Source organism: Pseudochaenichthys georgianus, chromosome 4 (genome assembly GCF_902827115.2).
Source record: "Pseudochaenichthys georgianus chromosome 4, fPseGeo1.2, whole genome shotgun sequence".
In the NCBI taxonomy this organism is placed as follows: Eukaryota; Metazoa; Chordata; class Actinopteri; order Perciformes; family Channichthyidae; genus Pseudochaenichthys; species Pseudochaenichthys georgianus.
In genome coordinates, this window is record NC_047506.1 from 17,960,493 (window position 1) to 17,976,757 (window position 16,265).

General features: G+C 39.4%; 1 protein-coding gene across 2 annotated transcripts in view; it reads right to left on the reverse strand.

Moving 5' to 3' along the window:
* The window catches only part of kdm4b (lysine (K)-specific demethylase 4B), a 64,801-nt gene extending 48,746 nt beyond the window's left edge, over window positions 1-16,055 (reverse strand). For both annotated transcript variants that reach the window (XM_034081304.2, XM_034081302.2), the window contains exons 1-4: window positions 15,945-16,055; window positions 10,096-10,505; window positions 7,999-8,174; window positions 7,104-7,218 (exon numbers count right to left, since the gene is read on the reverse strand). In XM_034081304.2, the coding sequence (XP_033937195.1) occupies window positions 7,104-7,218; window positions 7,999-8,174; window positions 10,096-10,479 (675 nt within the window). In that variant the 5' untranslated portion in view covers window positions 10,480-10,505; window positions 15,945-16,055. The remainder of the gene's footprint in view (window positions 1-7,103; window positions 7,219-7,998; window positions 8,175-10,095; window positions 10,506-15,944) is intronic.
* Between the last annotated feature and the right edge of the window lie 210 nt (window positions 16,056-16,265).

Below are 16,265 nucleotides of genomic sequence, written 5' to 3' on the forward strand. Positions count from 1 at the left end.
ACATATTTTCCGCCGGTCTCGGCTAAAATCTACTCGTGTCACTCGGTTATTTTCGGAAACCACGTTATGGCCTGCTGATGACGACATTTCCGCATGGTTTCAAAGTAAGAGCATGATGGTTTGTTTAATGCTCTGTTTTTTTATATTATAATGAACAGCGGAACGTTAGATGCATTCTTTATCACCATCTTCATCATCATCATCATCATCATCATCATCATCATCATGTTATAGTGATACAGTTAGTTTGTGTTAGTTTATTGGTTCAATACAGCATATATCGAGCACTTTCGTTGATGTTGAAGTACAGACTCTATGCCACTTTCGGGTCCCGGGGGAGCAGCTGGCAGCGAAGCAGCCCAGATAAAACTCTTTCTTCATTGTTTTTTGTGTATTCAGTCAAGCGGGTCGAAGTTACAAAGCACTTCACATCTTATTAAATCGGCCTAATTTTACCTTACCAGTGCAGTAATAAAGTAATCTGTAGAAAATCACCGTATTTAGGTTAGCCTTCATAGTAAGGCTACATTAAATGTTATAATATTCATTGTTTCCTTTCTACTGTATATGCATATGAAACTGCAGATCTAACCAAGTGTAATAATCTTATATTTAGATTCTAAATCTAGTTTGTCTTGATTTGAGTTTAAATGGCTTATCTAGTGCTTTCTATGGAAGATTTTTTGAATTAATTCAAGTAAATGTTGCTTGCCTTGTCTTGATATGCAACTTTGTCTTTATTTTAGTTATGTTTAACTAGATACAAGGGACCTGTCTATAAAACATCCACTTCAAGGCTAAAAAGCCTTATTTTAAGCACTAGTATGGCAAGAAGAAGAAAAATGCATTTCAAGCATCAGCTCTGTGGTTAACATAAGTTATTTTCCCAGCTGGTAAAGACAGTAAAAGACACAATTCAAACAAGAATTAACATCTCTTTTAATGATAATCACAAAATGAACTGATAATCATCATAACACACTCTCTTAAAGGATATGGACCAGAATAACTGATGATATGCATGACATTGACTCTTGAGGTAGGTGTGCAATCTCTACTCTGTTACTGCCCTGGAACTGGTAACAAGGTGGGGGTCCCTGAGCAGTGAGGACACTGTTGGGAGGGACTGCCACTCAGTACCCCCTCCCTCTTCCTTCAAGGAACGTCTCTTTCCCCTGTTATCTGGTCTCTTATTATCTATGGCAGTGGTTCTCAAATGGGGGTACACGGACCCCTAGGGGTACGTTGGGGTACATGAGATTTATTTTTATGTTTTTAAAAAAAAATCTATTTTAGGAAATGTAAGGAAGTTTGAGCAGTGTGGGTTTTATATTAACAGAGTTACACATATTTCAAAACGCAACGTGTAATAACTGCAGTGGCCTTCCTGTCACTGAGAATAACAAAGATCCTCAGTGAAGCCCATGTTTCTCAATATATTGTAAGTACAACTTATTAAAAAGATCAGTTCAATGCAACTAATGTCGTCTTAGTGTTATTGCATGATGTTAAAATTGGTTTGCCATGAATTTAGTGATGGATTGTAAACATTTGAAATGTAGCATTTAAGTGTTTCTCAGTTACAAGGTTGTTGTTTTAATAAATCAGACACCGACAGGCATTTATTCCCTAACAAATTGTTGTTGTGCTGATCAGGGGGTACATGGCTGAATTTTTTTTTCAAAGGGGGTACATTATTGAAAAAAGTTTGAGAATCACTGATCTATGGCATAAGCAATACTGGACAAAGTCAATATCTTAATTGCTGAGGTTGTGGTGCTTTTCATTTATCACACCAAACTTGTTCAAACAATCCATGCCACATTACACATTTAAAAATGAACAGCTTAACACACCAAGTATGGCTGAGTGATATGGATAACAAACAAAAATATCACAATATCTTTGACTTGAATTTTCACACACTTCATCAGATGTGGACGACTATAATGATTGCTCTCAGTGGTGTGTGCGAATTTGGCGCTTGCTGCATTATTTAATTATGCGAAGACCCGCCCCTACTCTGCTTCTCATTGGCCCTGAAAGAAGAAAAACCTGGAATGTGGTGTTTGTCATCTCTCATAAAGTCGGAAAATTAGTGACTTTATTTACCATGTGTTTTTCAGAAGCTGGATCAATGACAATATCCACTAAAAGATGAAAACAACGAATGCCAGTACGATATTATTTACATCGATAGATCCTCCTCAGTCCTTACAAGTGGATGGCTGTTTGTGTCCAAATGGGGGGAATATTGGGCTGTCTTATTTATTCTCTCTCACACACAACCTGCCACTAACGTTAAACCCCTTTACTATTCAATTAAAACACATTCACTGTTTATTTATTGTAAAAGCAATTGGGCTATTTTACACACACACACACACACAGTTATCTGACCAGCTTCAATCTTGTAGGCTTCTCACCTCGTTTCTTGTAGCCATCGAAAGGGTTTTGGAGGTCGATGCCTCGGTGAACGTGAGCTGTTTGGCTTTCTTGTCCGCAGCAGCAGAAAGCATTTTCGAATGTTTGAATGAATCAAAGTGGGTCGTCACCGTGGATTTTCTCTTATGCTCCAACACAGTTGCACGGGGTGCAGAATAGTTTCCCCTCACTTTCGTGCAAGACATCGCGGTACTGCTTTGCCCGGTCTTTAGCAGAAATGTTAGTCGGTAAATGAGATGGATTAGATTTTTTCATCTTGGTGTTTTCTCTCTCGTGTGAGCTCCACACGTTCACTCTACGGTGTTGTTTACCTTCTGTGATGCGCGAGCTGATGACGTCGCGTCAACATCATCATCACTTCACGTCAAGAGGAGTTAATTTTTTTTCCCCTCAACTTTGTGTGGAAAAATGCGGGGATTATGCGGCTTTTTGATAAATATGCGGCCTTTTAAAAATCTGCGCCATTTTGCTGATTATGCGGTAAATTCTGCGATCGCAGAATCGCGTTTTTCTGGAGGGTCTAGTATTAGCTTATTTTCATTATTTTGATAGGACAGGATCTCCTTTTTGATGACTGAATTATGGCAAAATGGTAGTTATAAGGTAGTAGTGGTTACTAGAGGGTTTAAACACTACTACCTTATGTCATGTATACAGGTGACCCTTATTGTTTTGCTTTCCCTTGTGCAACTGACAAGTGTTTTTTATATCCCCTGCAGTGAAAATGTCAGGGATATTATAAATTCACCCCGACCGCTTTCCCAAGGTGACATTAAGATTCATGTCGCTTCAGGGATACACGCATACACCGTCGTTCACCAACAGCATAGTTTTTCCATGATTAGCTTATACTCCCTTGGGCTCTGCACAGAAATGTTTTTTTGCTTTTGTGCTTACTTTTCAGTTACACAACACTTAATGTGAAAGTCAAATTGCCTAACAAAAACAAGCACAATGCATTTGATCATGTATCCATATTGTTTTTCAGCTGGATAAGCGATTGCTTTGATGAAGGCACTTCCCTCAATGTTTCCTTCCCCAACTGCCCCACCCAAAAAGCTTGGGTCAGCAAGTGAGGCACTGTTCCATGGTCTTGAGGTGAGTCTGAGTCAGTATCAGTTAAACTGAAATAAAACGTTATGCCCTGAGGTTTAATTTTCTACTTTTTGTCTCTACTTTGTTTCTCTCAGCCATCCGAGGACCCCAATACGTTTCTCCAGAAACGGCCCATCACCAGTCCAGTCATCCTAGACTCTACTAACCTCCTCCTGGCTGTTAGCAACATCCCACTGATGACCCTACCTAGGGAAATGATGCACGAGGCTCCACTCATCCTGATGGGGTGTTTTTACACCTTCCACCTCACCTACCCCAAATGTGTTGCTACTCTCCTATCCGTCATCCAGACTGAGGTACTGAAGGACAGTATTCACGAGCGTGACCTTACCCATTCATACAAAAAAGCAATAGCTGAATGGGCAGAATTCACAAAAAAGTAGAGAACTTGAATTCTGTGTCCAATGTTTGTCAGTTCTATGAGGATGTATATTGAAGAGCTTTGTTCATTTAATAAATGATCCTGTTTGTTATGGACTGACTTAATAAAAACGTGTTTTTTGAAAGAATTGTCATGTTTTCTTATTTTAAGAGCACCAATCCACTACGCCACATGCCTCCCTAAATCTCATTTTAAGTAATTTGATGCTAAAAGTACCCTAGTTTTGAGTGATGGGCTTCTTTTGCATTAAATAGGCTTAACTAGATTGCTTGAAATTAGTCTTTTTAATCTTATTTCAAGATTGTATGTGCTATAATGACAGTCGGACTGCCTGACTTGTTTTAAGACATCTTATCAAGTGAAATGTGCTTACTGCACTGGCAGTGGCGCTGGTTTTAAGTGCAAACATGCTTATATATAGAACGTTTTTGCCTTAAATTTCACAGGGCGTTTTTGCAGTGTTCCTGTCTCTTGCATTTAATGTTATTGTGTTTACTTGTTTCCACACATTTAAAAATTTGGGATGAATTCAGTATCTATATGATATCCATCTATCTGTCTGTCTGCCTGCCTACGTAATACAACTGGAATTAATAAATGTGGAAATACAAAAGTACCATGAAATAAATATTATCTACATTAAAAACATATTAAATTAAATGGGGTTTCAATGTGTATAGTGTTATGCGTTTAAAAAAGACACGTTGTCTTAAACTCAAGTAACTTACTTGAAATGCTCTTCCAGATCAAATACATACGCTAACTGCACAAATGCTTTGAACTTTAGACTGGTGCACCCATTATTGATGTCACACAGGTCCCAACCGTTCATCAACGGTCCCAACCGTGCATCAACAAATAACCTCCCTCTGGCAAACGTATACTGCAACAAATGGGATTACATATCTTCGAACTACACTTGTACTTCACAATAAGTAGTCTTCACAGAGTTTTTTGCAGGTTTACCTTTGGATTTGTTGTTTTGTAAGGAATGAGTAAACTAATTTGTCATCATGGGTAACTTAAAACATGCATCGTTTGGGTTGTGTGGTAAGACGCACATATGCTGTGCCGTGTCCCAAATATCTGGTGCACATAGATACCAACCATTAACTTATCCGGTAAGTTCGAAGTGATTATTTATAGAAATTCAATTTTGTGTTTATTTGCCATTGCTATGGTCAGGATACGTTTTTGTAAGTAATATTGGGATTTATTTAAACATATGCATATGTTGCAATTGTTTTTTTCTTTTTACAGTTACAACATTGTCATTTTTGGAGGCATTGATGGCTTCTCCAGAAAGGTGTGTTACAATACTTAAAAATCCATAGACACACAGCACACACTTATATACATATGAGAAATGCTAATGTTTTTATCCAGTTAACAGCAAATCCACACATTATGTACTACACCAAACCTCTCCGACTTCAATAATCTGACCGCTATTAGTATTCCTTTCAGCTTTAAAAAATAAATGAATTGATTGCGTCTCCCTGATATAGATCATGTACCTTGGAGCATCAAATGACAACTGTTCTTCTACTACACTGCATTCTTCAGAGTCTGTCCAACAGTTTGGATACCCACTCAGGTACAAATATCTGTCGAAAGTGGAGGTGAGGTAACAGTAGCACCACCTGGTGGCAAAACCCTACATTTAAAAAGGGACAGATGGTGAACCAAATGCCGTAATACAAATGAAAGCAATAGATGCATATACAGTAGAAAGGACATGATGAATATTATAACATTTAATGTAGCCTTACTATGAAGGCTAACCTAAATACGGTGCTTTTCTACAGATTACTTTATTACTGCACTGGTAAGGTAAAATTAGGCTGATAAATAAGATGTGAAGTGCTTTGTAACTTCGACCCGCTTGACTGAATACACAAAAAACAATGAAGAAAGAGTTTTATCTGGGCTGCTTCGCTGCCAGCTGCTCCCCCGGGACCCTAAAGTGGCGTATAGCCTGTACTTCAACATCAACGAAAGTGCTCGATATATGCTGTAATGAACCAATAAACACAAACTAACTGTATCACTATAACATGATGATGATGATGATGATGATGATGATGATGATGATGGTGATAAAGGATGCATCTAACGTTCCGCTGTTCATTATAATATAAAAAACAGAGCATTAAACAAACCATCATGCTCTTACTTTGAAATCATGCGGAAATGTCGTCATCAGCGGGCCATCACGTGATTTCCGAAAATAACCCGAGTGACACGAGTAGATTTTAGCCGAGACCGGAACATTCCGTGTGTGTAAAAAGACGATCCACAAGCAGAAATGTGAGATCCACGAGCAGAGATTTGAGATCTGCAAGCGCATTTTTGGTCGACAAATACAAAATGGATTCACAAATGCCTGATCGAAAGTTTTAAATGTTAGAGATATTCACAGATCTTTTTTTTTAATTTGTGAAAATATTTAGCGTATTTGCAGATCCGTTTTAGACTTGCACATTTATTTGTGAGTTTGCAAATCTTTTAAACGCATTTGTGGATGGTGTTTTACATTTACAAATCACATATTTACACACAAATTATTTTTATGTTCACACAAATAATTATGAGACATATCTATGCCCATAGATTAGCCTCAACATAGTAGTCTGAGACACACACACACACACACACACACACACACACACACACACACACACACACACACACACACACACACACACACACACACACACACACACACACACACACACACACACACACACACACACACACACACACACACACACACACACACACACACACACACACACACACACACACACACACACACCAAAGCCTATCAACAGCCAAATGATGGTGCTGTAGTCACACTAAAATGTAGCTACAGAATGACTAGTGTGTAATCTAGTGTTCAAGTTGTTTTAATACAGACAAGTCCTAAAAACCCAATCGCAAAAGCACCTGTCTGCCACAAGGACACAATAATACATTTAACAATTATTCAATGTATTTTAAGATATAAATCCTATTTTATTGTTAATAAATGTTTTTATTTTCTTCATAAAATCACTGAGTACCAGACATATCTAATACTCCTGATCAAAGTATCTAGCAGGGTTGGCAAATCCACCCCAGCACTCACACACTTCTTGGGAACACACACAACCCTCACCTCATCATAGATGGAGCCACTGACATCGGCACCATAAATTGGCGACACAAATGTCAGGTTTTTCCAGTACTTCCTCTCCAGGTCATCAAAATCTTTGTGCCGGGGTGTGCAGTATCTGAAAAAGGAAACGGGAGACATGAGCACCGAGTAGGGAGACAGAACTTCAACCAAATCTGCAATAATGTTGACAGGCATCCACCTTTATGAGCAGTCAGTTATTAATCACTGTTACTTTAAGGGGGGGCAAAGGACCCACATAAGGTCAATACATATGCATGATAATGACACTGTTCCTGCTGCAGAAATATCATTTCTTACAATATGTTTTTAACTTCTATACAGCTGAAATGTAAAAATAATGACAGTGTTCCTGTTTTTATATGCAACATATCATCATTATTATGATTATCTGTTCTTATTAGTAGTAGTTTACATGCCCATCCCTGTAATACAATCCTCAACAAAAATGTGGTTAAACTTGTATCTTTATTCAACTTAATTTAAGCATATAACAGCCACTAGAGGGCATATAAGGGTTGATACAGTGCCTATAAAAAGTACTTGGTAACATTTGGCATTTTGTTGTGGTTTTCTAAATTTAAAATCGATTATATTTTTTAAACTCGTTTTCCTTTACAGGAATCCAAAAGAATCGCCTTTGACGAAAAAATCAGCTGCCCCTTAGTAAATGTATCCTCAAATGTTGACAAAACTCAGCAGAAAACAAACACTTTTGGTCTTGCTAGAGGAGTTTCAGGCCCATCATAGATCAATCATTGATAGTGATGTTAGTTTTGTCATTAGTCTCAATCACTTCTCAACACATAGTTATGCTATTACTACAAATATAAAACAGTAACCACGTTTATAAATGAGGCCTCTGCACCAGACTTACTTTTTGCTGTTGGCCAGCTTGCGGTACTCGCCCACGGTCATAGACTTCTTCTGGATGTTGTACTGGGTGAACAGACCCGACTGTCCGGTCACCACCTGCATGATGGGAGCTGGAATCACCATGGCCTCGATGGTGTCGTAGCACTTCCGCGGCTTCCAGCCTTCTGGGGGAATCACCTGTTGGAGGAAACAGATTGTTAGCTTTCATGATTCTATTCAGTAGGATGACATTCAAATTGAGTGTATTTACAATGACCTGTTGCCACTAGGGCTGCAACAAACGACTAATTTGATAATCGATTAATCTATCGATTAATGAAACGATTAATCGACTATTCGGACTATTACTGTATGCCTTGCACAATTTCTCAAACGCTCTTATTTAGCCATCAACTTTTAGATTTAGCTTGAGGTTGTTTTAGGCATGTGGAAACTAACAATGAAGACAATAAAGATGAATACTTGATTCCAAAATACATATATTATTGAAATAACTTAAATTGTGAACAAAACTAACATTGCTTTTTATTCAAATTAAATAAATAATATTTCACATCAAAAGAAACAACAGTGTTTTAACAAATCGTATTAAATAATCTGATGACAGAACTGTAAACAGAATAGCTGAAACTTTAACAAACTAAATAATAATAATAATATATAATATTTGTATAGCGCCTTTCAGGAAACCCAAGGTCGCTTTACAAGTCGGGTAGGGGGGGGGGAGTAGGGGGAAAAAGGCAGACAGGTTAAGGGGGTGGGGGGGGAAGTAGCGGAAAAATAAACCTATTAAACTAACTATACAGTGGGGAAAGCCTTGGTAAAAAGGTGCGTTTTGAGGGCTTTTTTGAAAATGTCCAGGGTTGGGGCGCTGCGGATTTCGGGGGTGGAGAGAGTTCCAGAGGTTGGGAGATGCCACACTGAAGGCTCTGTCACCAAAAGTCCGCAAATAACTCTGTTACCTCTAATCATTATGTTTGTATAATGTAGTTAGCTCCGTGTGTTGCTGCTAGCATACATAACACCTGACGTGAAAACGTTCCTCGTGGACGGGGCTACAGAGCTACTAGAAAGACAGTCGAACCCGGTGTATTCCTCCGTCTGGATGTGGAGCACTTTTGCTAAATGTTTAGACAAATAGCTCGTGTTACCGCCCTTACATGCTAAACTCTTATTCCACTTTTGGCAACGAGCATTCTCCACATCGAGACGAGTAAAGTTTAACCACCTCGGAGCGCGTTCTCTCCGCCATCTCCCACGTGTGTGTGTTGCTGCATGTAGCAGCTGCCCGTGTGTAAACTGCCCCGCCCCCTCGCAAGCAGGCGGGGGAGAGAAAGATCGAAAATACATCATAGACGCATTTGTTTGTCTTTTTGCATATTAGAAACGAGTTGGCGACACTAAGATATAATGTCTTTGTAGCAATAATACATGACATATTTTTTAAATGTCTCCAGTACCGATAAAAAGACTAATAAAGTTAGAGCTTAACGGGGCGTAAAACACACGTGATGACGTCACCAACGAATCGACGACTGAATTAGTTGGCAACTAATTTGGTAATCGATTTTAATCGATTAAGTCGATTAGTTGTTGCACCCCTAGTTGCCACATGCAGCTAGGTCTTAACCCACAGTCCATCCTAGTCTTATTGTAATTTATTTGGTACAATCTGGCAGGATATTCAATATGTTTTTCATTTAACTGAACTGAACAATTGATACTTCAACAACCAGATAATACCAATCTGTTCATTACTCCACTGAATATTTATTTGTGACAATCTAACATAAATGGCCAAATATTTGCTGATTTCAGTTCTCTCAAATAAAAAACATACAAATTAAAGACAAAATATAATAGTTTGTTAGTTGTTAATCAAGCAAGTTTTTCAAGACCCCACTATGTGCTTTTGTAGCTTGCGAAAGACATCAATACAAATATAAAATAAAAGCTTGGCTCTGAAAAATTTAGTAGGAATAGACACTAGATGATTATGTGATTAAATACGTAATGTTACCATCAGACCTTACACTCACAGAACTGTAGAAAGGACAACAATATGTGAGTGTAAGTGTGAGAGTGAACGTGTACTCACCTTTGCCAGTCCAGCCCGGTGAGCCCCTTGACTCTCCATGTAGACGATGTATTTGGCAAAGTCTTTGAACTCCTCCACGGTGGGCCTGAAGGTCATGATCTTACAGCTTGGGTTCTTAGCGCTGTCCGGCAGCAGGGGGGCTGGGGGCAGCTCAGAGCCTGGCACAGGGCCGGGGGCCTTGTCTGGGTTCATAGGCGGAACCGGGATGTGATCTGGGGCAGCATCGGGTTCCGAGGTCAGTGCTGTGTCTGGGATTTCTGGTATTGCTGGCTCCTGGCTGGAAATCTGGTCCTGGGCTTCACTGGTGCCAAGGGCAGGGTGGGGGCCGGACAAGGGGGCAGGGTCAGGAGCCAGCACCGTGTCCATGGACATCTCGGTAGCCATAGGGTCTTTCACGATTGCAGGTAAACCTGTAAGGGAGAGCATGGGAAATCAGGGAATATTAAAAGGTAACCTATTATGCAAAATCCACTTTTTCATGTCAAAAGAGTTGCTCACTTTCTGTCCTGATCCATATAAAAACCTGTCTGAAAAAAAGATGATCAGATTTCGGCCACTGTATGATGTCATAACGTTTTTTTGGCTTCTGTAACCATTAGCCAATAACCAACCAAGGTAACCCCCCCCCCACCCCCACACCTTATCACCCGAATCTCCTCCTATACCTCATTCACACCAACGGTGTTTCAGGGCCGGTTCGGAGCTGGAGCTTGAAAAGCACCGGGTTTTCCTGTTCACACCGCAGCGGAGCAGCCTCTTAGCTCCGGAATCTGGTTCATTTCAAGCACCAAAAAATTGTCCGGCTAGAGCAAAAGCACCGCATACGTCACGCTTACGTGGAGGCGGGGGCAGGGCGGGATCGCCTCCTGAACAACAACAAAAAGCCGGCGTTTTATCCAGTTTGTACACAACGATGGAGAAACTTAACAAGCAGCAGTGGTCCACTGAAGAGACCAGCTACCTACTGGGAATCTGGTCTTCCGAAGAGGTACAGAGGAAGCTGGAGCACAATCGGCCATTGTTGTTGTTGTCGGTGTGAGCTGTGAGGGGTTGCCGCGCGGTTTGGCTTTATGAAGCAGACGCAAACGATGACGCAATGACGCAGCACCAGTCGGACTCTGGGCAGTGTGAAAAGAGCCGGAGCTAAACCGAAGAACCGGTTCTGAACCTGAAAAGTTCTAGCACGGAGCTTGAACCGGAGTTGCGTTGGTGTGAATGATGTACTAGAGCAGTGATTCTCAAATGGGGGTACGCAGACCCCTGGGGGTACGTTGGGGTACTGCAGGGCGTACGTGAGATTTAATTTTTTCTTTTAAAGTTAATTAAAAAAATTATCTTAGTAAAATAACTTAAATAGAAAACACAATTTTATATAGAACATTCCTAGAACCACCAAGGGGGTCCTCATATAAACATGTCAAATGTGTGTATTGTATTTTATAGTTTTTCACAATAAAATATTACTTAAATTGAAAAACTCCTTGGAAAAATCTGTTTTATAAAAGTGTTATGTTATTTTTCATGCATAAAATGAAAATATCCTTAGTTTATTGTAATGCATACCACGAAGGAGTTAATAAATCACACACTGAGGGAACATCACTATATTGTAATTATTTATATAGGCTTTTTCGATCAAAAATGTTCGGGATCGGTCAGGGGGTACTTGGCTGAGAAAATGTTTCAAAGGGGGTACATTACTGAAAAGTTTGAGAAGCACTGTACTAGAGCACCATTGTGTTCTTTTTAACCAAATATCTCTCAGAGGGGCGTGGGGAGTGACACCTTATTTTCATCGAAAGTAAAAGACAGAGAATCAGCACTTTTAAAACAGGGCTGGAACAGAGGGGTTTATGGAATGCTGCGATGCATGATCTGTTTGGTATTTGGAGCCAAACACTTCAGAGACATGTTTTGTATATATCTGAGACCTATAATATATTGATGAAAAACAGTATAATAAGGGACCTATTGGTCTGAGCAGCCGCCAAAAATGGAGGACACATTAGTTTTCAGAAGGGGGTCAGAAATTGAAATAGCATGACCATCAAATCAAGTTTTATTTATATAGCACATTTATAAACGATTTTTGGTCGAGCCAAAGTGCTGTACACAAATAGCCATATGAGCAAGCATGATTTTTAAAGATATTGGCACATTGGCCAAAACGAGCATTAAGTCCTAGAGTAGCTGTCTAAATAAGCTGGTAAGTTCCAAGTTTCTGTTTCACAGTTGACATCCATACTAATCAAAGTTTCACTAGTGTGTATAGAAACAAAATGCTTATTTTGACAAAGCTTGAAATTATTTAATCATGTAATTTTCCTAGCAAAAAATACAAAACTTGACCTGGTTTAAATGGAAAAATGCTAAATGGACTGTACTTATATCAGAGCGCTTTACATAGTTCGAGTCATTCACCCATTCACACCTCATTCATGCAGAGCAGTACCACTTGCTCTAGGGAGGCTAACATTCACACACGTTGGCCATGAGGGAGAAACTCAGGGTTAAGTATCGCGTTCACAAGCTGGTATCAAACCCACAACCTTCTGGTTAAAAGATGACCGCAATCCTTCGCAGCCACAGTTGCACAGTCGTTTAACTTTAAAGGGTGGAAAGGGTGAGTATCTATATAGCTTATAGGAAAGTGTCGCACAGCATCCCAGCGCATCATCGAAAAAGCACTCCTGCTGCACGTGGGTTTTATTTATATAACAACAATATCATGACGACCCATCGCCACATCAAATGCATTGTATGCCAGACAAGCATCCCCCCCTGTGCTTTTAAAAGTGTATATGGGCTACTACCGATTTATTATTCAGCATTAGCACAAACCAGAAGATTGCCTGAAGGAGAGTGACGGTCACGACTGCAGCACATTCCTAAAATGTCAGACATTTGGAGGTAAAAAACACAACACCCAGGCTAATAGCTGAATGTGCTCAAAACAATCTAGTGATATGTTGTTATAAAGCGCAAATGCATCTGTCGCTCAAAGCTGCCTGTAACTCATATTGTAATGTTTTAGTGTTATTAATCATTTTGGTTACAGCCCTGATATATTAAACATACAGTAGCTAGCTCTTATTTCATGTAGCATTGTCCTCGTGTGCCCAAGACTTACGGGAAGAAATAATAAATAAAAAGACCAAATGCAGTACTCTGTGGTGCACTGCTGTGTAACTGTAATGTTTGCTTGGATGTTTCAATTCATTTGTTTCATAGTTATTTGTTTTTGGATTGCCATTAAAGCAAACGGCTAATACAACAGGTTTTTTTTTTTCTCACCATACTTTCATCCGCCAGTTTCCCTTATATCTCTCTCCCACAGAATCTCCCCCTTTATCTGACTTTTTTCAGACCTATCAGGAAGCCTTGTAACTCCCCTTGCTGTAATATTGACATTACTGGAAACTAGTTTAACCTTACTATGTAAATGTTAGTTGTAAAGAAATGTAAGCGTCCCTCAGGTTTCTGTTTGACAAACCACAACCTTTAGTGCAACAAACCCAACCCGATAGCTCCTAGCTGAGTGAGGTCAGTCAAATAACTACATCTAGAAACAGACTTCTCTAGGAGAAAAAAACTTTAGACCAGGAACTTAAATATGAAGTTGAAACAATGAGTCTGTTATTTGTATTCACTCAAAGAAGATATTGATTTCCCTGTTCCCTGTGTCATTTTGAGTTCTGGGAACTTGGGACATGCATTTTACCGACTCCTGACTGATTTTGTAGACTAATTAATTCATAGAAATAGAAAATTGACAGACAGAATTAATAGTCGCAGCCCTACTGAATATAGAGGTAGAACCCCTTGGTTCCTAAAAAAGTTTCTTAAGTTCCTATAAAATTACTACACATAAAAAGAGGTGACAGGTGTGATACAAGACAAAGGGAGAGCAGTTATTGTATTACTACGAATCAAAGAACTTGGAGAAAATAAGTTTTTTTTGGCTGAATCAGGATGTGCATATGCCCCAAACAGTTGTGGTGTATACGCTATAGTCCAACTCAGATGGTAGCAATATGTGTCTAACTGTATTCCAACAGTGTTTGACTGACATTTAATTTACCAAGGCATCATACAAATGTGTAAACTGGCCTATTGAGACAAAAACAGATTGAAAGGCAGGTTCTCAGTTGAGGAAGCCTGCAACTGCAGTGTTAGACAAATAAATAACTATTGCTAAGAGTTTATAGCTGCAGGTATGCGTCAATAGTCAGTCGTAGAAAACAATGTGCCTCCATTTGCATTTCAAAGGCTCTGACACATCAAGCCTAGGTTGGCTTCCCTCAAACTTCAGGCCCTTTTGATTGACAAATACAGAGTACTGCTGCTCCCTGGTATGAAAAGTAATGATATTTCCACACATGCGCAGAACCTGCATGCTAGTTTGCCATTGGCTGTACTCTTTGCCGTGTATTGACATGGAGCAAGCAGGCAACACGAGGCAACGCAACAGTTGGATTCATCATTAGAATCAACAGGTCAGTGAGCAGAATTAGTCATTTGTAATATCAACACTATGCCACTACTTGAGTCCCCTAACAATAACACTCATGACAAACAGGTCACTGTTTTGTGTTTATATATATTTTGAATACATTTTGAAACATGTGTATATATATATATATATATATATATATATATATTCTGCATTTTGTGATATATGTTTTATATCGGAAACATTCAAACCAAGGTTCATAATGTAATATGAATCTTGTTTACTGTTAGAACCCTAGTACTTTGAAATGTGATCAATTTCAGGAATAATAAAAGTCCCTTACTACTTATTTAAAACATATTTTTAAAGGAGAGGGGGGATGTTTGGCCTAAAGATTGGCCCTTCAGAAACTATACTCATTTTACCTGTGCTCTGCAACACTTGGCTTGGATAGTCCCAAATATTGTTTCTGACTAAAACACATAACTTCATTCCTAAATATGCACTTCTCATGCATGACCACATATAGCCTACATGAGTTAGTTCCTCATACAAAGCAAGCCAAATGGGGACAATTTAACTATTCATTTGCATCTAGCATGCAAACACTGACAAGCAGGACACACAGCTCTTAAAAACGACACAGTCAGGTTTCAAGCGAGAGGAAGTTATATTTAGCTGGATTTAATACAAGACATTTGTAAACAAATCCCACTCAAACAGTAATGTGAAAGCCATCTCTTCCGAATTAGCCGCTTGTCATAAACCGATAAGTCACTCATCCAAAATGTAGTAATGTTTCAAAAAGCAATGACCTCCTTGAACCAGGACTGATCTCTTCAGTGGGTCATGTCAGGCCCCCAGCTGTCTAACCACAACAAAAAGGGGCCTACACAGCCCCTTTAAATCTATCTTGGCCTACAACTTGTCTCAATATTACAGAACACTGCCCTCCTTACTAAAAACCGTAATGCTAATAGTTCTGAACAGCATGTATCCCCCTTGATAGGTGGTTCAAGAATCTGACTTGGTGAGAGTAAAAAGACGCTGCTCGATTTAAAGAAGGAGTAATTACAGGCTGCTCCTGCTAAGATGGCTATACACAACTAACATAAGCTCTTATAATTGTATCCAAGAAGACAAGAACAACAACCAGAGCCAAAGCGCTTTATAATGAGTAAAATGTGTTACATTTAACCACACGTCACCCACCGGTTATTAGGGTTTAACTTCATGTATGTTGAGCTAACGCTGGTTAGCTCCTTGCTAGGCAGCTACTTACATATATGCATTTAGAAAAACCAAAAACACTGCGACGACAGCCATACACAACACAATTACACGAGAATACGGTCATTGCGTTTGCATAAAATGAATTCCGTTCGAGAAATATTACCTCCTGCAGCAAACGTATAGTCCTCTCCTTGTTTTTTTAATCGATTTGGTTTCGTTTTGTAAAAACAACCCTGTATGGATGTTGCTCTAGCATTAGCTAACTGAGGGGCTATTTAGAGTCACGCCCACCTCAAAAAACAGGGTTTGTGATTGGTCAAATCACACGGATAAAAGTATTCTTGTTCATCAACCCAACGATATGGTTGGTTTATTTGGTTATAGACACACACATCAACCAATGGCAGAAGACGCTCAGTACTACTTTGCTTACCATAGATAGTGCGTGCACGTCACGCACGTCGACAATGCCGGGACTGCTGTG